The sequence below is a fragment of the Marmota monax genome, unplaced genomic scaffold (genome assembly GCF_021218885.2).
Source record: "Marmota monax isolate L192 unplaced genomic scaffold, Marmota_monax_Labrador192_F-V1.1 WCK01_AAM20220418_F8-fsc00051, whole genome shotgun sequence".
Lineage (NCBI taxonomy): Eukaryota > Metazoa > Chordata > Mammalia > Rodentia > Sciuridae > Marmota > Marmota monax.
The window spans coordinates 12522530-12546703 of record NW_026695202.1 but is presented as its reverse complement, the minus strand read 5'-3'; the positions used below and the strand labels follow the sequence as shown (position 1 = coordinate 12546703).

The window sequence follows — 24174 nt, the reverse complement described above, 5'->3', positions numbered from 1 at the left end:
CGAAGCTCTTTAACATGGACACTGTTAGCATTTTAGGCTAGCTAATTCTCTGTTGTGGGGAGAGGGGAGATTGTCTCATGACTATAGTATGCTCAGCAGAATACCAAGTGTGGTGGCACACACTTATAGTCACAGCTACTCTGGAGGCTGAGGCAGAAGGACTGCAAATTCAAGGCCAGTCTGGGCATCTTAAGACACTGACTCAAAAAAAAAAAAAAAAAAAGATGGGCTAGAAATGTAACTCAATGTAGAGCACACCATCCCTCAGTACAGAATATCTCCCCCCTCACAAAGATAATCAGCAGATCCTTGGTCTTGTCACTTGATGCCAGTAGCACCTGTACCCCAACTGTGACAATCAAAAAACATTTCCAGACATCACCAAATGTACCATGGCAAGACTATGGACAGTATTAACCTAATATCATTTGAGATGTTGAGTTTTCTTTCATTTTAATTCTTCAAATAGAGCTCACGTGAAAGGAAGTATTAATAAGTATTTATATCCCATAAAAAATTAGTCTAAACCTTAAAGACAAACTACCATTTTAATGATCTACTTGATCCAATTAGAATTGGTTCCTAAGAACTCCTCTTCTGCGTAACCTTCATATTCTTGGAGCATTCTATCTTATCACTGAAATTATGTGTCTTATGTCTGCTTTTCTTCCCTTTCCCTGTTACCTTACTACCCTACCCCTCAACCCACCCATTTACCTAAACAGCAGATCTTTACAAGCACAAGTCCTACCATTACACACCAATTTCTTGCCTAGTGCCCATCACAGTAAGCATCTGGTCATAAAGAAACTGACTAAACTAATTTGTACCCTAAAATCTCAGGATATGATTTAGAACCCAGACTTTTACAGATCTTTCTCTTTCCTACTGAAAAAAATCCTATGGGCCTCTCCATTATAAAAACAAAACATTTGCTGGGTTTGGTGGTGCACACCTGTAATGCCAGCAGCTCAGGAGGCTGAAGCCCTAAGTAACTAAGCAAGACCCCGTCTCTTAAATACAAAAAAGGGCTTGGGATGTGGCTTAATAGTTGAGTGCTCCTGAGGCACCAAAATAAACAAACAAATAAATGAAAACATAATAAACTATGAATAGCTTGAAAACAATGTTTTAAATAAAATTCACCTAAAGCTTTATTCAAAGACAACTACAGGCTGGGAGTATAGCTGAGTGTTAATGAACCTTCTCTAGGAAGCTCAAGGCCCTGGTTCAAACCACAGCAAACAAACCCTGACCCAAAAAAGACAACTGCTTAATAAACTGCTGTTATTTTCTTCATTTTTTCTGCTAATTATATTATTTACAAGATCATATTTTATGCCCAATTTTTACATTTCCCCTGGATTACCCAAGAAAATATGTTGGCATCAGCATACTGAACATAGACAGAAAAAATTAATCTCCATCCACAACAATTCAAAACTTAAAAGACATGTTAGAAAATAAGGATAAAAATTCTGGAAGTAAACATCCAAGTTACTACATTTGAAAAAGAACAGAAAAAATGGTAAAAGATAAAAATGAAAGAGAGGGACTGGGGTTGTGGCTCAGTGGTAATGTGCTTGCCTAGCATGCGTGAGGCACTGGGTTCAATTCTCAGCACCACATACAAATAAATACAATAAAGGTCCATCAACAACTAAAAATATTTTTTTTAAAATGAAAGAGAACATAAAAGATACAAATGATAGGGTATCAATAAAATTAAACAATGACTCTTTCAAGCGAGTAATAAAAAACTTCTGGAAAGGTTAATGAATGAAAATAAATAAATAAATTAAATAAAGCAATGAGGGTTGGGGTTGTGGCTCAGTGGTAGAGCGCTTACCTAGCATGCGTGAGGCGCTGGGTTCGATCCTCAAAGTGATAAAGAGTAATGTTTATTTAAAAGATAAATAAATAAGTAAAGCAATGCTATTAATTTTGTGCAAAATGTGAAAACATACAAAAATGGATAAACACCCAATGAAATACTTCCACCAGGGCTGGGGCTGTGGCTCAGTGGCAGAGCGCTTGCCTAGCATGCATGAGGCACTGGGTTCAATCCTTAGCACCACATAAAATAAATAAAATAAAGGCATTCTGTCCATCTACAACTATAAAAATTTAAAAAATACTCCAACCATAATCAAAAAGAAACTGTCTCAATTTCTACAACAAATTATTGCATGGAGAGAAAAAGAAAAAAGTTTACTATAAAGAGATACACCAGGTGCAGTGACAGACATCTGTAACCCTAGGCGACTTGGGAGGCAGAGATACAAGGATTACAAGTTTGAGGCTAGCCTCAGCAACTTGGTGAGATCTTCTCTCAAAAAATGAAAATGGCTGGGGATGCAGTTTAGGTGTACTCTTTATATTCTTAGAGCATTCTGGGTCTAATCCCCAGTACTACAAGAATAAAAGATTCAACAACTGGAGCTATTTGGATTCTGATTTGAACAAATCAAATGTAAAACCACCTTCTGAAATCACAATATACTACAGACTGAGTAGTGGGTAATATTAACAAATGACTAATCACTGAGTGTGATGATATAGCAACAATGTTAAATAAATCCTTTTTACTGAGACACACTAAAGTTTCTGTCAAAGGATCTGGTTGAGATTTACTTTAAAATACTCCATTAAAAGCTGGACATGATTGCTTGCACCTGTTTCCTAGCTACTCTAGACTCTTATAAGACAGGAGGATCATAAATTTGAGGCCAGCCTGGACAACAAATTGAGATCCCATCTCAATAAGAAAGAAACATATACACACACACCCCTAAAATACCTCTCCAGTGAAAAGGGAGAGGCTTGAAAATACTTGAAGCTCAGTAATGGGCACATGGTAGTCCTAAATAATTCCATTATTATCAGAGAAAATCAATCTTTGGTTAATCTTTCCATAAAGAAAGCGCCATATTATTGGGCTGGGGTTGTAGCTCAGTGATAAAGCGCTTGCCTAGCTTGTGTGAGGTGATTCTCAGCAGCACATATAAATAAATTAATAAAATAAAGGTCCAACCACATTTTAAAAAATATTTTTTTAGTTGTAGTTTGGACACTATTAATATCTTTATTTTACTTATTTATTTTTTTAATATTTATTTTTTAGTTATAGTTGGACACAATACCTTTTTATTTTATTTATTTATTTTTATGTGGTGCTAAAGATGGAACCCAGGGCCTTGCACATGCTATACAAGCGCTCTGTCGCTGAGCTACACCCCCAGCCCAAAGAACACTATTTCTATTCAATACTGTTCTAGAGTACTCAAGTAGAACAATAAGGAAAAAAAAAATCACAAGTTTGAAAAGAAAACAAAACTTATCTGCAGGTGGTAACTATTAACATAGGAAATCCAAAGCAAATATATCAAAACATTACACTGTACTCCATATATATAATTACCAACTCAAAAATCCTAAGTTTGTTTTTGTTTTTTTTTGTTGTACATGGACACATACCTTTATCTTATTTATTTTTATGTGATGCTGAAGATTGAACCCAGTGCCTCACACATGCTAGGCAAGTGCTCTACTACTGAGCCACAACCCCAGCCCAAGATCCTAAGTTTTTCAGGGAAATCAGATAATTCTAAAGTATACACAGTACAACCAATCTAGTTTCCACCTCTGTATAATAGGCAAATACCTACTTCCTGTCTTATTTATAAGGATGGAATTAATATATAAAGTGCTTAGAACATGTCTGGCATATATTTCACACTATAAACATGTTACCTATTTTTATTTAAAAGAACCACTTACTCTATTAGGAGACAGACAAGCATTTATCAGGCATGTTCAATATGTCCAGCACTATACTTGGCACATCACATATGGTTCTCATAATTTATTTTCTCAATAATCTCAGAAGTAAATAACAACTAAATGTACAGATCTCACTGAGGAAGGATAAGTGTAAGTAATAATGATGTCAGCAATAAGGAAGTATAATTTTTGGCCCTAGATTGAGGATTTAACCTGCACTACACTTAAATCTAGTGTGCTTGCTTGCTTGCTGTCTCTTGTTGATACAAATATTTAACATTACAAATTAGAGTCTCCTATGAAAGGGGGTCAGTTACTACAGTAGTAGATACTGAAAATAAAGGTTTGAGGGTTGATTTTTTTTTTTTAAACTGGTAATCCTAAACTTAATTTCAATAGTTCTAACTGTAGTTGCTACCATGAGATCTATACTCTGGTTTCAATTCAAAAATGGATCCCAATACTGCTGTTTTCCAAAATGGCCCATTTTATTAAAACCTCAACTATTCATGTCTTATCTCCCATCTGTTTATAGTTAAATTATTTGTGGGCATCTTATTTCTTTACCAAATTATAAGCATAAGATGGATAAAGGTCTCTTTTAATAGATAACTTTTTTTTGGTACTAGGAATTGAACCCAGGACTAGGCAAACAGTCTACCCACTAAACTATATCCCTAGCTATCCCCATCCTTTTATTTTGAGACAGGGACTTGCTAAATTGCCCAGGTTGGCCTTGAACTGGATTCTCTTCTTCAGCTTCCTGAGTAGCTGGGATTACAATCTGTGTCAATGGGCCCAGCTTCATTTAATAAACATGTACATTTCCCATATTCATTGCACATGCTCAAACAGACAAGGTACAAATAGCTAATATTAAATATATTTATTAATAGTGAAGTGTTTCCAGATAGCTTATAATTGCATATGATATACCTAATTGGGTATTTAACATTATAATAGTATATTAAAGGTATCTTACTTGTATTTAAAAACCTTATATTTTCAGCCATGTAGATTGTTAAACCTTTCCTCTTTTACAACTGTGCTGGTTTGGTCCTTTAGTCACAGCAGTGAAAAGGCTGACTAAAACATGCCTGGAGCAGTGGTGCATGCCTGTGATCCCAGCATCATGGAAGGATGAGGCAAGAGGATCATAAGTTCAAAGCCAGCTTCAGCTATTTAGCAAGGCCCTAAGCAACTTACTGAGATCCTGTCTTAAAATTTTAAAAAAATCTGGGCACAGTGGCACACAGCTGTAATCTCAGCAGCTCAGGAGGCACAGACAGGAGGATCGCGAGTTCAAAGCCAGTCTTAGTAATGGAGAGGCGCTAAGCAACTCAGTGAGACCCTGTCTCGAAATAAAATGCAAAATAGGGCTGGGGATGTGGCTCAATGGCTGAGTGCCCCCGAGTTCAATCCCTAGTAACACCCCCCAAAAAAATTTAAAAAGAAAAATTAAAAGGGCTGGGGATGTATCTCAATGGTGAAGCATCCCAGGGTTCAATCCCCCATATAAAAAAAATAAAAAGTAATACAAACCTTGACCCATGATCAAACACACTATGTTTTTTTCCAGTGTTGAAAACACTTTGTCTATTATTGACTGTCAACAGTCCTAACTTTAATTATTACTATTTTGATTAAATCTCAAAGTTCTGACATTTATGATCCCAAATGCTATCAGCCACCATCAGTCATCTATGTGCAAAGTATGTGAATACTACAAGCCACTTTGTCCTATTTGTAAATGTTACTTTCCAACTGTGAACAATTAACTCTCAGGACATTAAAACTTATTTTATTTCCTTTCATCGAGATGTTCTAAGAATGTGACAGTTTCTTAAAAGATTCTTAAAGTACTACACCTAAATTATTAATCTTTTGTTTGTTTGTGACAGGGTATTACAATGCCCTGTTTGGTATCCAAGTTCTGAGCTCAAGTGATCCTCCTGACTCAGCCTTCAGAGTGCTGGGGACTAAGGCACATATGGGTCAGAACAAAGGTTTCTTAAGATTTTTTTAGTACAGTATGCACCCAGCGCAGAGGTACACACCTGTAATCCCAGTGGCTTGGGAGGCTGAGGCAGGAGGATCATGAGTTCAAAGCCAGCCTCAGCAACTTAGTGAGGCCCTAAGCAACTCAGTCTCTAAAATACGAAATAGGGGGCAGGGGATGTTGCTCAAGCGGTAGCACACTTGCACGACATGCATGCGGCCCGGGTTCGATCCTCAGCACACATACAAAGATGTTGTGTCTGCCGAAAAATAAAAAATAAAATATTAAAAAATTCTCTCTCTCTCTCTCTCTCTCTAAAAATAAAATAAAATACGAAATAGGGCTAGGGATATAGCATGGTGATCGAGTGCCAAGTTAACCCCACCAAAGATCATTTAGTACAGTTTGTTTCCATGTTTACTTAAAATATAAAACACTATAGTTTTGATTGAAGAGGAACTGGGAGGAGGAGGATCCATTCTCCTCAAATTTCTTTACAACCCTATTCCCTCCTTGGGAGGACATAAATTTGAACATGACTGATTCCCTCTGTGTTTTTAAAACAGATATAGTAACTGATGCCAACTCTGATTCCCCTAAGAGACTACTATTTTGTTGTGAATTTTGTTGTATTCACAGAACCTGTTCAAATTCCTTGCATCTCGCTCTGAAATCCTTCCTATACATGAAAATAGACTTCATTTTTATTTTTTTAATCACTGAACATCATAAGAATCTACAACTTTTATAAAAAATTTTAAACTGAGAAAACAACAAACTTTTAAATAGTATTTCCAGACTTAAAAAATTAATCAGGCACTAATCAGTGATTAAGAGGTTGGCAAAGTTAAGAGTACTGAAGCTCTGTGGCTGGGGTTGTAGCTCAGTGGTGAAGAGCTTGCCTTGCAAGCATGGGGCCCTGGTTTCGATCCCCAGCACCACATAAAAATATTGTGTCCATCTACAACTAAAAAAAGAAAAAAAGAGTACTGAAGCTCAAAAATGCATTATGGCACAGGGTGCAGTGGCACAAGCCTGTAATCCTAGCAGTTTGTAAGGCTGAGGCAGAAAGATCACAAGGTCAAAGTTAGCTTCAGTATTTCAATGGTTAAGTGTCCCTAAATTCAATCCCCAGTACACACCCCCCCCGCAAAAAAATTATGGCTGGGAGCAGTGGCACATACCTATAATCTCAGCTAATTGGGAGGCTAAGGCAAGAGGATCATAAATTCAAGGCCAGCCTATGTAACTAATAAAGATTCTGTCTCAAAAAATAAAAAGGGCTGAGCATGGTGGTGCATGCCTGTAATTCCAGGAGCCTGGGAGGCTGAGGTAGGAGATCACAGGTTCAAAGCCAGCCTCAGTAAGTTACAGAGGCAAACAACTTAGTGAGACCCTGTCTCAAAAAAAAAAACAAAAAACAAATAAAAAGGGCTGGGGATGTGGTTCAGTGGTTAAAGCACCCTTGGATTCAATCCCTGGTACCAATAATACATAGTCATAAAAGGGCTGGTGGTATAGTATACCTCAGATAGAGTGCTTGCCCAAGGACCTGGGTTCAATCCCCATCTTCACCCAAACAAAAACACCAACCAAAAAAAGCTGCTATTATGTGAATTTTGTTTTTACTGCCAAATTCAAATCTCTCCCCATTAGGTCTTTCTTCAACGGCTTCCCAGAATAAAACCTGCTAGCAAGTTCATGAGCGGTGAATTAAGCAATACAGTGTGTGTGGAAGACACCAAAATCAGAGTATGACTTTAAACCAAAGTTAGTCATAAACAATAAATGAAAACCTGTGGGATTCGTTACTGAGCAGCCTTAATATCACACCTCTGACTAACTTCCTTGGGTTCTTCCTTTTCCTTTAAGGAAAGAGAAAAAATAAAGGTTCAAACCATTTTCTCAGGTCCCTATCTCAACTTGCACTACATGGGGAATATAGTTCAGATTAGCTGAATAAAATACTACGTTCACATTTAGAAGCAACACAGCTGGGCATGGTGATATGCACCAACAGTATCAGTCACTTGGAAGGTTGAGGTAGGGAGATAGATCACTTGAGACCAGAGTTTAGTTTGAGGCCAGCCGGGTCAACACAGCAAGACGCAGTCTAGGCAAAGAGGGTAGCCTTTCTAGCATGCACAAGGCTCTATTCAATCCAAGCATCACATAAATGACAATGAGAAGCAGCAGCAGCAACCTAGAGGGTCCTACAACATATAGTTTGAGATTTTTGTTCCAGAGGGAAAAACTCATTCACCAAAGAATTTTTAAGCAGAATTATATGAACAAATTTGCATTTATTAGAGATAATTCAAGGAAACAGGATGAAGAATGAAATGAACAGAGAAGTCTAGTGACAGGGAGAACAGCCAGGAAGCTACTGTTGGGGAAATGATGTAAGTAAGCAGTTATACCTGGAGCACAAATACTAAACTGACAGAGGTATCAAAAATTGTAGGTTGGGAGTTACAAAAAAAAAAAAAAAAAGATAAAGGTGAACCCTAAAATTTCGGGCATGGACATGGGAAAAATATACTGGTATAATTAACCAGGGCAGGGGGTAGGCACATATTTCACTGGTAGAACTCAAGCCTAGCATGTGCAAGGCTCTGAATTCAATCCTTGGCACCAAAAAACAGAAAACACACACATACCATGTTTCTGTAGAGAAAAATGTGAAGCTTATGTTACTGTTGGAAAACTTACGCAGTGCTATTAGGTACCTAATTAATAGAAAAGGCCCACTAAGAGGCCATCAAAAAACGCCAGAGGTCAATGACCTATGAAGATGTTAATCAACAAAAGATGTTAAAATCCCAACATTTCCCAGTCTGTCCCACAAGGAGAGTGTTGTAGTAGCTGGCATCCCATGCTTCAAGGAAAATCCACTGAACATAGATCATGGGAGATAATTAGTAACTAGGTAGCAGTTTTGCTGGAGTTATGAGTGCAAAACCCAGAAGTTGAAAAGTACAAAGTAAAAAAGTAAAAAAAGGAAGTATTTCTTCTAAATAATTTACTTCTGGGCTGGGGTTGTGGCTCAGTGGTAGAACACTTACCCCTATTATGTGTGAGGTATTGGGTTCGACCCTCAGCACATTAAAAAAATAAAATAAAATAATTCACTTTGTCTCGTTTTGATTTGATCAGAAATTCATAAACCTGAGAAAATTACAGTGGCGCATGCCCAGAATCCCAGAAGCTTGGCAGGCTGAGGCAGGAGGATCTAGAGTTCAAAGCCAGCCTCAGCAAAAGTGAGGCACTAAGCAACTCAGAAAGACCCTGTCTCTAAATAAAAGAGGGCTGGGGATATGGCTCAGAGTGTCCCTAAATTCAATCTCCAGTGCCAAATAAATTAATTTTTAAAAATAAAACAAAATTTAGCATAACACATGGTTTATCCAATGGACCATGTGTCAGAAATGTGATGAACTGCCAGGCACCAGTGGCACAGGCCTGTTCCCAGCAACTAGGGAACCTAAGGCAGGAGAATCATAAGTTCAAGGTCAACTTCAGCAACTTAGTGACCCCTTGTCTCAAAATAAAAATAAAAGGGGTTGGGAACATAGAATGGCCCTGGGATCAATCTCCAGCACCAAGGGGGAAAAAAAGACAATTTAAATAAAAACAAGTTTGGGTTAAATATGTGGAAAACTATTAAGTCAAATCACCCTTTCATTATTGGGTACTGATTCTATAGATCACCCGTGGTGCCTATTGCTTGTGGTCTTCACAGCAGATTTAACCACATAATTCCTTGTAAAATGAATTCTGCTCACTTAGTCTTTCCAAAAATCAAAAGATTAAGACAATTCAAAATTTCTCCTGAAACTTTTTCTCCTGAAACTTAAAATCATCCACCATGAAATATATACAAGAAGCATAACCTTCAAAATTAGCACAATTAACAACAGAATCCCCAAAACTACACTGTCTTGTAAGCATAATTACAAGAAAGTTTTAACACTTAAATAGGATGCAAAACTTAAAAGAATTTTAGCTCAAAATCTAATTCTACCGTATTAGTTCCTCTTACAGTTACACTTTTTTTCATTTAGAGGGTCACAAATTATTTGTTGAACTGTTTATTGTGCTTTAGGCAAACTGAAGTCAAATCAATTCAGTTCTGTTCTTAAGGTGTATTCATTAAGCAAAAATCCTTACTAATTATCCCAGAACTAGGGCTGGGGATATAGCTCAGTTGGTAGAGTGCTTGCCTCACATGCACAAGGCCCTGGGTTCAATCCCCACATCACACCAAAAAAGAAACCTTAACTAGTAAATTCTCAAGTACCCACTTAGAGAACAGACTCCACCCACTGTTTCTCCTTTCTTCACATTAAAATGAGGTTAAAAAAGACCTGGGGATGTAGCTCAACAGTAAAGCACTTGCCTAGCATATATAAGGCCCTTAGTTCAATCCCCAGCACTGCAAAATATAAATAAAAAACCAGAACAGACATCCCAGATCTGGAAACCTTTATTTCCTTCATCTACCCTGATGGTGAGGTCAGAGGATGAGCAGAAGCTAAACAGATGAAGACTGGAGAAAGAGAACAACCTAAAGAGGGGAGGGGAGATTCATCCAATTCATCAAAGTAAAGCAGGGGGAGCCAAATGAGTGCAGAGGAGGGCAGAGATCAGAATGGAACCTCCTGTACACAGCTCCTGTTGAGGGATTTGGAATTTCTCTCTCTCTCTCTCTCTCTCTCTCTCACACACACACACACACACACACGTCAAAATCTATCTAACATCATTCTTATAATGGTTTGGCTAAACACTAAAACTGCTGTATTTCACTGCACAATTGTTGCCACCATATTAATTCATATGCAAGAGTAATTTGTGCTTCCTAATCTTGTGCCAAAGACTTCTTAGTAATAAATGATTTTTAAGTAATACTGGCATAGTTTTGGTTGTTTTTTTTTTAATGTCACATAATGGTCGCACCCCACTTTTTTTTGCAATAAATAAAATCTGTAGCCATTATGTGGTGAAATATGGTACTAATCACAAAGATTCCTTGTTATCATTGGTTTGGGTCATTCCTACACTGTTTACTTAAAAGCATGCAACTTTCAAAACACTAGACTTTTGGGGAAGCAGAAGGGGATGGAATCTAGCTATGTTGCCTAGGCTGTGCTTGAATTCATTCATCATCCTCTGCCTCAATATTAACAGCTGAAATTAAAGGTCTATGTCACAGTGTCCAGACTGTAGCCTTTAATATGAGGCAATTCAACCTTCACAAGCATATGAGGTTAAAATAACTTTCCCTTTGTATTTTTTAAGTAGCATTTTAATACCTTAATATGAAACAATTAAAAAGAGAAAGAAAGAAAAAAATGGCAGCATGCAGTCAAGTGTGATCCGAGCTGTTCAGGAGACTGAAGCAAAAGGATCCCAAGGTTCAAGGTTAGCTTGAGCAAAACAGCAAGTCCTCAAAATAAAAAAGTACTATATAGCTCAGTGAGAGACTCTGGTTCAATCCCCAGAATAACAAAACAAAACAAAACAAAAATACTTATCAAGAAAAGAGGCACAAACATTTCAAACCACAAAATTTGAAGGAACACTAACTAAAATGAAATATCCACACTTAAGATTTTTAATACTTCCAAAACAACTGAAAAATCTCTTTATCTACATTTAGACTGAGGATGATGATTATACAGGATCACATAGTTCTTCATTCTGGCAACTGCTTACTTTTAAATCCAATAGAGTCAAAAGGCAAAATCACAAGCAAATTTTAAAATATGCACTTTTTTTTTTTTGAGATAAGGGTCTTGCTATACTGCCCATGCTGACCTCAAGCAGTCCTCCTGACTTGATTTCCCTACCTCAGCCTCCCTAGTACTGAGGACTAAAAGGCAAGCAAAAAATAAAAGTAAGAGCTGGGGTTACAGCTCACTGGTAGAGAGTTTGCCTAGCACATGTGAGGCACTGGGTTCAATCCTCAGCACCACATAAATAAACAAATAAATAAAGGTATTGTGTCCATCTAAAATAAAAAATATTAAAAGGGGGTGATGGGGATATAGCTCAGTTTTAAAGCATCCCTGGGGTTCAATCCTCAGGAGGTTGGGGAAAGATGCTATACTTTGGGAAGAGATTAACTTGGAAGTCCATTCTTAAACATTATCACTTATATATTAAAATTTAAGCAGAGATAAGAGTACTGTAACTAATCAGGAATGTGACTGGGACCCGCTTTTAGAAGGTTTACATTGACTATCTGCCTTGCTTTTTACCAATAATGTTCTCATACAGTAACAGTGTGAAAATAACCACAAGAGAACATTATTATTTATTAAAATCCACCTTAACAACACAATGATATGTTTACTTATCTACACTGTGTGTCCGTATCTATGTGTCCATATTATGTGTAATTAACACAACAATAAAAAATAAGTTTAAAAAAAACATACTGTGTGCTTAACTATCGCTGAACATTTCTCGATTTTGAGTACACCTTGGGGTTCGCCCCAAACAAATGCCCATAGGGATCCTATATGGAGAAGGTATCATACCATCTCTTAACAAAATCTCCTAAAATTGCACATCTGTAAATAACAAAGGGGAAAGTGAACTGTTTGTGACTACTATATTTTCTACATTTATGTTAATTGGTTAAAAAATATGGATCTTAAACAATTCACTTTGGTAATTTTAATTTACCATAAACTTCCAAGGCAATTGATAAGCTCATTTCAAGAGATAAAAAACCTACTCCTGATCTTCTTCCATTATGTTCTCTCCCAGTTTTCGTCAACTATTTCACTCTTCTGCTCCTACAATTTTAACCTCAATGGCAAGATAAATGGCCCATTTCTTAGCATATTTTATCTTTCCAATAATAGGACCCCAACATTCTCTTCCACCTGCATGGCATGAAAACATCCCAACTGGGCTGGGATTGCGGTTCAGCGACAGAGCGTGCGCCTAGCACCACATAAAAAATAAAAATAAAAAAGGTATTGTGTCCAACTACATCTAAAAAATAAAAATAAAAAAAAAAAAAATCCCAACCACACAGCCTTTGTTACAGACACATCAGAACCTTTTGTATTTGTTCTACCTGAAACACTCTTCCAACTTTCCTACTTTTAAGAAAAGGTAAGATATCTTCAGCTACAGCAAATAAATGTTTTTCTCTGATTTTCAGCCAAACCCAAAACCGACCCTGTCAGAAATGACCCCTATCCTCTTCCTTTGAAACTTTTCAGAAACAAAACTTGTGAGATAACTATGTACACATATACCATCCAGATCCCTTAAGGCTTTGAAAGTAGAAAGCACTATTCTTTACATCCCAAATTCCTAAACTTAGTAGATATTTAATGTTCCGTTGGCTGAAAGGAGATACAGGAAGAGCAAATGAAAATTGACTTATTCAATTCAGGAGACCCATACCACTTCAAAATATCCAAAATTAAATCCATTACTAGCCTCCTTGCTATATACGTAACACTACACACCAAAAAATATCTTCCTACATTCTCTAACATAGTAAATCATCACCTTTCCAGCTACCCCAACTTTAAACTTGGGAATTATCGTTGCCTTTTCCATGAGCTACCTAACATCAAATCAATCTTCCTTCAGATCTTTCCACCTTTGTCCACCTTTGTGATAAGCCCATCCTTACCAACACTGAAACATTTTCTCACTGCTCACTCTATTTTTCCCTTCTTCTTCCCAAAGAACTTCTCACTTAAATTAATCCTCCACGGTATAATTCTAGTTCCGTCCATTTAAAACAGCTAAAATGCAAAGTGTAAACTCCTATAAACATCATCAGCCCTGTATGAATGACCTCTTGCTTACTTTACAGTGCACTTCTTGCTATTCCTGAGGTTCCCTGAAGAGGCCATACTCTCTGGCCTCATACATTCTCCTGTTCCAGCCTGGGTTCACTCTTATTAATCCTATCTCTACCCACGAAATTCCATCTGACACCAATGCTCAAAGACGGGTCCCAGAGCCTATAACTACTGGGTTAAGGGTCCCCCTATACCTCCCCCACCCTTCTTCCCCTTTATCTATAAACTTCAGGAAGGAAAAGAAGGGACTATGTATGTCTGGATATCACAGTGTTCCCTATACTGAGGATAAAATCCCACCATACAGAAAATGTTGCCTCAATACTTAACAACTGCCATCTTGTCAACTCTTCTAACAAATACTCTTCAAACTGTGGCTCATACACCAACAGTGGGTCATGAAATCAATATACTGGGTTGCAAATCTGTGCTTAAAAAAAAACGAAATAGAAAATATTGGAGTACAAGTAGTAAAAATAAATATTGTTTGTTCCCTTGTTGAGACAGTGTCTCTGGTTCTACATATAAAATGCAGTTCTAATGGGGTGTGGTCAAACTTTTGAAAAGCACTGAGTGTTCCTACTTTTCTTCTTCCATAAGAAAAACTTAAGACCCAGATAAGCAAATGAAAGAGAGAAAAAATAGTATTCAATCACACAATTCTTTAGAAAAAGCCATTCTTATCTTAAGCAATACCAAATGAGAACAATTTGTTTTCCAGTTTCTCGTTATGCTTTAAATATCTGTTCATCTTCAATTACATATACAAAACATTCTATGCAATAAATATAGTACTTTTAATCTTAGTTTAATCTTTATTCCATATCCTTTAAACTCCTAAAAAAATAATCTTAGGGTAGATGATGTAATCCTACATCATAAATCACACTCTAACACTGCTATCCAAACTTCATGTACTTGCCCTTCTCTTTATCTACTCTAAATATATAACCATTTAAAAAACAAAACATATCACCACTTTTCTTGTGATGTATTTGGCAATGAAGTTAAAAACAATTAAAAGTTAATAAGTACAACCTATGTAGCAGCAAGTAGTTTTAAGCATTTTATAAAAAGAATTCTCAGCTCAGCATGCTGGGGCATGCCTATAATTTCAACTACATGGGAGGCTGAGGCAGGAGGATCACAAGTTCAAGGACAACCTCAGCAACTTAGTGAGACCCTGTCTCAAAATCAAAGGAGTGCAGGAGCGGTAGGTAGCACACACCTGTAAACCCAGTGGCTCAGGAGGCTGAGGCAGGAGGATCCCAAGTTCAAAGCCAGCCTCAGCTGTCTCTAAATATTAAAAAAGGGCTGGGGGTATGTATATATGTATGTATGTGTATGTACCCAGTGGTACAGCCCCCTGGGTTCAATCCCAAGTATTAGGGAGAAAAAACAAAATTATCCTTTACTCCTCACCACAACCCTATAAAGTGATACTTGAGGAAAAGAGGCTGAGACACAGATTAGATAACTGGCCCAAGATTCATAGTCAGTCAATACAGGTATGGGATCTATACTCTGATAGTCTTGACTCTAATCTCATTCTCTTTACCACTCATTTTTTCCCCCAGTAGTTTTAATTTTACTCTCTCTCTCACTTAACAAAATTACTCCTAATTGCCCTTTTGAGCATTTATAAAAAGGATCTACATTTAAAAACAAATTATATCCAAATTGCTTAAAAGAGGCTTAATACCTAAACTAACATTTATTCTCTTAACTCCTTTTTGAGAACTGAGCAATAATAAAAAATTTCTATTAAAATTTCAAAAGGAAACTACCACCTATCATGTGAAAAAAAAATCTGAAAAATTCAATGTTTAAAAATTTTATATTTGCTATAGTGTTTCAATTGGCCATTAATTTCACTGTTTGCTATACTCAAAAAATTCAACTTCAGGTGGAGGACAAGTGGTACATGCCTATAAGCCCAAGTTCTAGGCCAACCTCGGTAACATTGCAATAGCATGTTATTTAAAAAATAAAAAAATGGGTGTGTAGTTTAGTGGCAGAGTGCTTGCCCAGCATACAAGAGGCAGAGGCCTCTTGTTCAATCTCTAGTACTTCCAAAAAATAAACATAAATAAATTCAGGTTCAGAAAGGAGGAAACTAAAAATCTGGACAAACACACAAAAGAAGCCATGTCTTATTTTTTCCATTAATCTGGTTGTATGGCAGAATAACTCCTGAATTGTTTTTATAAATACACCAGGAAGAAGTATTTTACACTCCCACTTGTATCTGCAACATTCTTCCCACTCTTTTCCTCTTTCCTATTTAACCACTTAATGTTTCTACAAACACCACTATGCACTAATTTTTAACTGTTTCTATTTTTTTTTCCTTTTTATGGACTAGTTTAGAAGAGGTAGAAAATTAAAGAAACAAAAAAATGCCAAAAGGTAACCAAGGCAGAAAGCTTTCCTTCAAAACTTCTCTCCCATCTATTTACTGGACATGCTAATACATTTCCCATCCCTGCAATAGAACATGAACTCCTGGTGAAAAAGGGTGTCTTACAACTTAAAAAAAAAAAAAAAAAAGTCACTTTTACTCACTATCGACCACAAACAATCTTCTTCAAGTCCTATCAATGAATTTACTAGGCCCTGAGAAGAATAAATCTTATCAGGCCAAAGAAAATTAAGGGAGTTGGTAAAATGCTCCAGTCAGTAATACCTCACTAGACCAAAGATGCCAGAAGCATAACGCTAAAGTAAACATTCATGCCTAAAAAATAAAATTATAACACCACAGGTCTAAGAACTGAGAAAGGAATGGCCTCCATCAAAATGTTCTGCTAAGGATGGTAAGCCACTGGTGCATAATATTATTTTGACAAAGTAAAACTGACATTTCAAAAATCCTTACCATCTTTTTAATGTATACATTAATCTAGTGGTTGACATGCTGGTATATTTTATACTTTGCCCTGAACCTCTGGGAAGGTGGGGAAGGCATAAACCTAAGCCAATCTCAACACATACAGTAGGACCACCCATCATCCCAAAGTCTGTTCTTTTCAGTATATATAGCAGTTAAGTGCTTACAAAGCAGTGACAGAACATATTCACTGAGCAAAGATGGCAACGGATCATCCTTCTCATTTCTACTCAGATTATCAAAAACAGGTTCAAGAAACTTTTCTAGAACTTACCTGTTATGAACTTTTCTAGTCAAATTTTTATAAACAGTTTTTATGGTCTTTTCTGGAGAAAAGGGGTAGGATAAAAAGGCATTTCATTATTGAATGATTTTGCCCTAACCATACCAAACTAAGTAAAATGTTCTTTTTTTTCTTGGTACTGGGGATTGAACCCAGAGGGGCTTTACCACTACACTACTTCCCCAGTCCTTTTTGAGACAGGCGCTCACTAAGTTGGTTAGGCTGGCCTTAAACTTGTGATCCTTCTGCCTCAACCTTCCAAGCCACTAGGCCCGGCCCAAACTAAACAGAAATTTCCATGAATAAAATGCAAATATTGAAACAATCATAAAGGTGAAAAGATAAAAAGTCTCTTTTTCTCCCTATTTTGACATACAAAACTTAAACTTGAATCAACCTGGAAATTTTTTACTATACTTGAGCATTAAATAAGTCATTTTCATTCTGTCAGGGCCTAATCTTAGAAGTTCAGAAGCTGGGATTTAAGTATTAATTTGTTTTGTAATACTTCAGCATGTCAACCCACTGGATTCCAGTTTTCATTCCTATAAGAGTAAAACACTCAAACATCCTTTGTAGGTATGTGCTTAACACTAGAAACTTTTAAAAAGTTTCTGGGATCTAGCCAGGCACACGCCTGTAATCCCAGTACTCAGGAGGCTGAGGCAGGAGGATCTCGAGTTCAAAACAAAACCAGTCTCAGCAATTTAGCGAGGCACTTCGCAACTCAGCAAGACCATCTCTAATGAAACATAAAAAAGGGGCTGAAGATGTGGCACAGTCAGTAAGCACCCCTGGGTTCAATGCCCAGTACCAAAAAAGAAAGTTTCTGGGATCCAGAAGTTTTGGCTCATTTTGGCCAGTTCTAATCATAATCAAATATCAAAGAACAGCTTCCTTTCACATTTATAAAACAGTAAAGCTACAAGTCAAAAATGTAAAGTTGTAAATTTGAAATGTGAAGTTTTAAAAGTGTCTCGATTAAAAACTGCCTGCAAACTTACATTACACAAAAAATATCAAAATGTAATGGTGCTCAGCATGAAGTGAAGTTCAGAGAGTGGCAGGTTTGTTTGTTTTTTTTTTAATACTCATCTCCCACCCCTAACCCCCCCCAAAATCCAAAGTGGTTAAAATTTGAAATTGTACAAAGAATTCCAGGCGTAAAGAATTGATAAGGGGGGGGGGGAATTAACTCTCACTACAGATCTTAGAAAACCGTTAAGATCAAATTCAAGAATTAGTGAATTAACTAATTCCAATGTTTAAGGACTCTTTTTTTTTTTTTTTACATTTAGGACTCATAATATTCAAAGATATTTCAAGAAGTAAAACAGTTCTTGCTTATTAATCCGGTATTACACTACCAAAATGAGTTAGCCCAAGTTGACAGAAGTTAGTCAAGGGCACAGATCAGTAATGGAGAATAAGTAGTGCACCTGAACAGACAAGAACAGAACTTCCAAGTTTAAACTGCTCAAATCAGGACTCATCAAAATAAAGCATATAAAGTTTTCCCTACAACAGTTACTAGCTAATGCAAATGTAAAATCCATTGCCACCTTAGGCAAAAACTAAAGAACAAAAACTGTATTATACAAAAACTGAAGAAATAACACAAAAATCTACAGGAAAATACATGTCTTAAGATGATTTTAAAATTTGAATGACACCGTAGTAAGTGCAAAGAAATACAACATATTAATGCGTATGAACTTTGAAGAGAAAGAGCTTTAAAAAAAAAAAAAAAAAAAACCCTTAAAACTCCAGAAACTTCAAGGCACAGCACAAAGTTCACACATGGCCAATGCTTGTTCTTCGGAAAAAGAACACTGTTAAGACTCCTACTTCTCAATTTTTGCAGGTTAACTTGGACCTGTGACTTATGATACACCTAACTCTATAAAAGCAAAAAATTCAAAGCATTTGCTATATCCTCATATTTTCATCCTTTGAGATGAACTCTACTTAGAAACATGCTCTAGAAGTTTTCTGCAAACTTAAAGGGTACATTTAACTCCATTATGCACTCTCACTGGCAGATGGAGGGATGACGTTGTCCCTGTTCTCAGAGAGTTAAAGAGATGCTCATAGTAAGGGGGAACATCTTGGGGACTGTCAGATGGCCAGCCATTCTTCCTCTTCATTATCCTGGCATCTCAAACAACTACAACTGCAAAAGAGAAGGTCGCTGGCCATCAGGATAACACCATTAAACAGTAAGTAGGAAAAGAAAAGGATGATGGAAAAGATTCCCTGAATTTCCCCTAACAAAGGGACTGTCTACAACTCAAGAAAGAAAAGAATCAGAGAGCTTTTAAACTGAAACCAAGACCTTCAAATATATTTGAAGAGTATAAGGACAAAAACAAACACAAACCTAATGCATATTTCAAAACTTTTGTACAAGCAATTCACGTTTGAAGTTCACGACTGGGACACTTTCAACTTCGAATCTCAATTTCCAAATACACAATTCCAGAAAATCATTTATCTTTTCTCTCCCCACTCACCATAAGAAAGTGACAAACTGCAAAGAAAATGCCTCTAGTCTCCCAACCCGAAAACCCAGAGTTTCAGACATTTTGGTCTCAGAGAAAATGAACTGGGAGATGTAAAATGAACTGCGCTCCATATTGATTCTTAAAGCAAATAAGGAGGGGAAAAAAAGGCTAAAAATGGTTGGTCAGAGCAAATAATTTTGTTAAAACTTTACGTCAAACTTGAAATCTACTCTCTCACACACACAAAACTAAGATTTTTTACATCCTATTTCTCAACAGAAAATCTTCTGAAAAGAGCAAGATCTTGAAAAGGAAAAGTGGGAAAGTAAAGGAAACAGAATAAGTATAACGAAGGAGAAAGAATACAAAATTCCTCAATTACTAACAACAAAAATCAAAACTAAAATCGCATAAAAAATTCTTACACACAAATGCATTGGCATTTCTCAAATTAAACTGCATTGGAGCAACAATAAAGGCCATTTCCATACAGCACTCACTTAAGAGCTCTAATTCCAGAACACACATCGATATGACATAGTGTTGCAACGAATGTATCAGGAGGCAAAGAAAATGGTTGGGCCACTGGACGTTTTCGACCAGCTCATTCAAACACCTTTAAAATTAATTACGGGGCAGGAAACTAGGAGGAGAGAAAGCGAGAAAAAATACAGAAGAATAAAGGTAGACTGAGCAGAAACGATGAAGGGGGATGTGGAAGGCCGGGGCTCCCCGATACTAACCTGTGCCATCGCTGGCCGACGCCGAAAGGGCCGGAGATGAGAGTTTAGGCCGCTTGGCTGAAGGCGGCCCGGGTTCCACCACATTCTCGGCCATTTTTAATTCTTTCGGAGATACAGGAGAGGAAAACGAGAATCCTCAGGAAATATCTTCTTCGGCCTGGGGTCCCCGCCCCGCTCCCAGGGGTGGGCTTGGGGGCTCCGCCGACACCCGAGGGGGTGGGGAAGTTCCTTTTTCTGTTCGCCGGGTCGCGGTGGCTGGAGAGGGATGCGGACTCGATAGGAAAGGTAGGGGCAAGTGCGAGGGGCCGGGCCTCCGCCAGGCCCGGAGGAGGCCACAGGAACAAATCCGCCGAGCGCGTCCGCTGCGGCGAATTCCCAAGAACTCGCGGCTCTAGAGGCGCAGTCCCCGGCCCGCCACGGCCGGCCGCTGCCCAGCCGAGGTCTCTCGGAGCTCCGCCGCCGCCGCCATCAGCCTCTTCCTCCTCGGCGCTGTCCTCCTCCTTCTCATCGCCACAAGGAGGCGGGGGCGAAAAGGGGGGAGAGGAGGAGGCGACGAGAGACACTCACCTCCTCCCGGTGCCCCCTCCCGGGCCTGCGCCCCCACCCTCCGAGCCCTCCTCCTGCCGCCGCGCTCCGCACCGCTGCCGCACCGGCCCCTAATGGCCGCAGAGAGCTCACCCGAGCCGAGAGCCAGGCTGGCGCCGCCGCCTCACATCGCGCGGCGAAGACGCCGGGCGCGGGGCTCGCCGGCCCAGAGGGCCGAGGGGGCCGGGCCAGGCAGCGCCGCCCGCCCGCGCCGACGCCGAGCCCACCGAGGAGGCCCCGCTCGGGCGGCGGCGCAGGCGGCCTCCTCTCGCGCCGCGCTCTCCGGCTTCGCCCTCCGCTCCCGCGGAAAATAAATAAATACGGCCGCCGCTACGGCCCCCACCCCCGGTGGCCAGGTGCCGGGAGCGCCCGCCCCCCGGGCTCAGCTCGGGCCGCCCTCGGCGGCGGGCGAAGGCGCCGCGGGGCGCGGGGTTATGTAATGGTCCCCCCTAGGCGTCGACGCCGGCCGGGCTCCCGGGCCGCGGTGGGGGTGTGTGCGGGCGAGACGGGGCTGGGGGTCGCCTCAGCCCGTGCGCCCCGGGCCCCCTGCCACTGTCTCGGCCCCAGCCGCCGCTCTCCGGCCCGGCTCCCCTCCGCACTCTCTCGCTCCCGCAGTTCGCACTCAGCCCGGCGTCCCGCCTGCCCACTCTCGCCCGCTCCCTCTCGCCCTCTCTCCCCCCCAGCCTAGCACACAAACAAGATGGCGGCTGTTGTTTCTTCCCTCTGCCGAACCCTCCTTACAGGCTAGCGGTAGCGACGGCGGCCGGAAATGAGCCAAGGGGGGGTGAAAAAAAGGGGAGGGGCTGGGGCTCCGGAGGGAGGTGGCTGGGGGCGGGGCCTCGCCTGAGCCGCTCACACAATGGGGGAAAGAGGAGCCGGGGGCGGGGCCGGTTCCAATCACGGGATCCGCCCAAGGCCCCAACGCGCTTGGCGCTTCCGCAAACTCCCCCGGCGTCACCCGGCGGCCCCCTTTAAAGGGGAGGGCTTTAAGGGGGGGCCAGGGGCGGACTCTGAACCTATTTTCCGTCGGTGGACAGTTACGGGGGAAGGTGCTAGGGCTGGGTCTCCGCGTAGAGGACCGGTGGGAACCGGGGTGAGGGAGCCCGGGAGCTGCGCACCAGAAGGCGCCAAGTCACGGCGCAGGTGGACTAATAGGAGTGCTGGTGGGTACGGCCCTGAGTCCCGAGCCCTTGAGCGGCTGGTCTTTCGACTTGGCCGGTCTATCCACCAGGTAGAGGATACCCGCCGCCCCGGGTTTGAGGACAGAGACCCTGTGCACCCACTCTTTCCTCCAACGTCTTCCCAAAGAGAATGGTTCACATCTCCAGACCACACTTATTACGAATTGTTCCCATTTTCTCTGAATTTTCTAATTTTTTAGACAAGCATATTTATTACTTTGGCAATTAGAAAAATAACAGCAATGGGAGGGAGGATGTTTTAGGTCCAAACCCAAAATCTTGACCATTAAACTGAAGGTTTAGGGTATTTTTAGGGTATTTCTTTTTGCCCATCCCCAATAGACCAGCTTAATAAAAGACCACATTAGGTAGTGCCTTAAATAGAGTGTATGGGATAAAAGCAGAAATGTAAGGTACTAAAGGTAATGTAACTGTGAAAAAACAACAAAACTAATGAATGGAAGGTGTTGAAGTCTGGTGTATGGAACAAGAAGTTTGCAGTAGAAAGAAGAAAGTATGCTTTAACATTCCTCACACTACAGGATTCCCCTGTGTTTCTTCCTTGGGTAAATTGGGACTGGAGAAGATAGCAAGGGTGTAAGTGGCCTCCTAAGGAAACCCCAAACCACTATCAAGATGATTAAAAGCTTTTTCTCATATTTCACATCTCATGCTCCTTAGTTGGTGTTTACATATTGTTGGGCCTACTTCCCCCCCACCCACCCCAATGATGAAGAGAATAAGAACCTAGGAGTAGGATTGGGGATGTAGCTCAGGGGTAGAGAGCTTGCCTAGCATGTGTGAGGCCCTAGGTTTAATCTCCAGTACCAAAAGAACCTAGGTGTGAAAATCCTATAAAACAACTCAAGTTGTCTTGGAAAATGAGTTCAGTTGCACAAACAGTAAGCCTAGTTTACCCAAACTTCAGTAGAAAAGCAGGCAGATTGAAAAGGACAATACCTCTTTATCTTAAAACTGTTAGGGGATGGATTCATGTGTAGGGAGAAGAACAAGATGGACCTTTAGGAATCTTTAACAGTGTAAACCTCCATTCACAGTAATGAGGACAAAGGAAGGAAATGAGGATGACACCTGGAACCATGGTCTGTGATTTCCTTGTGAGAGGGTTGCTTACCCAATTTTTGAAGATTTCTGACCTTAGGAAAAATATTTGCCTAGTTTTGCAGAAGATCCACCTTGAGTCTTCCTATTCAGACATACCCTGCCCACCTGGCAAAGATACTGTAAGACTCAGTTTAAGAAGTAGATCAAAGGAATAAGGCACTATGGCACACTCCTGTAATCCAAGCAGCTTGGGAAACACAAGGAAGGACCACAAGTTCAAAGCAGCCTCAGCAATTTAGTGAGGTCCTAAGCAACTTAGTGAGACACTATCTCAGAAAATAAAAATGGAGAGGAGCTGGAGATGTGGCTTAATGGCTAAGTACCCCTGGGTTCAATCCCTGGTATCAAAAACAAAAAACAAACCAAAAAAAAAACAAAAAACAGGAAATCAAAGGAGACCTGAAAAACATGCTATGAGAAGATTCCACAAAGAAAATGAGAGGTCTAAGCAAGTTGCAAAGGCGCCTGCTTAGGAGGCTGAGGCAGGAGGATTGAAAATTTGAGGTCAGCCTCAGCAACTTAGTGAGACCTCCTCTCAAAATTTAAAAAAAAAAAAAGGAGGGAACGGGGCCTGGGGCTGAAGCTCAGTGGTAAAGCACACTGAGTTCAGTACCAAAAAAAAAAAAAAAAAGAGAGAGAGGAAAAACTGAGAGTTCACAGTCCTGGCCAAGAGGGAAGGTTCTAAGTAAATAGAGAACTCTGATGCTTGGTGTATCTTCCTGGGATTTAAGCCCTGACTTTTTACCCAGGATGATGTCCTGAAGTCTGCCATGTGTGTGTGTGTGTGTGTGTGTGTGTGTGTGTGGGGGTGGGTGGGTGGGGGGTCCAAAGGCAAATCAGATGAGACTCAAGATGATTTACTTTTTTTTTTTTAAATCATCAGCCTGGATTATATCTAACTTAATCAAATAAAAATTTATCCAAGCATGAGGTATTATGTGCAGATCAAGAATGTATTCTTGAGGCTGGGGATGTGGCTCAAGTGGTAGCACGCTTGCCTAGCATGCGTGAGCACTGGGTTCAATTCTCATAAAAATAAGAAATAAAGATATTGTGTCCACCTAAAACTAAAAAGTATTTTTTTAAAAAAAAGAATGTATTCTTGGAAGTGGGCTGGGGATATAGCTCAGTAGTAGAGTGCTTGCCTGGCATGCAGAAGGACCTGGGTTCATCACCCATTACTAAAAAGGAAAAAAGAAAGATTGTCACAAGAATGCATTTATGCTGGGCACATTGATGCAAG

General features: G+C 39.8%; 1 protein-coding gene across 2 annotated transcripts in view; it reads right to left on the bottom strand.

Annotated features, from left to right (window-relative positions):
• The window catches only part of Ep300 (E1A binding protein p300), an 80071-nt gene extending 59315 nt beyond the window's left edge, over window positions 1-20756 (bottom strand). Inside the window, exon 1 of one of the 2 annotated variants that reach the window (XM_046429250.2) lies at window positions 20041-20756. In XM_046429250.2, the coding sequence (XP_046285206.1) occupies window positions 20041-20134 (94 nt within the window). In that variant the 5' untranslated portion in view covers window positions 20135-20756. The remainder of the gene's footprint in view (window positions 1-20040) is intronic. The other variant, XM_046429249.2, reaches the window with a different exon arrangement.
• Window positions 20757-24174: the final 3418 nt, after the last annotated feature.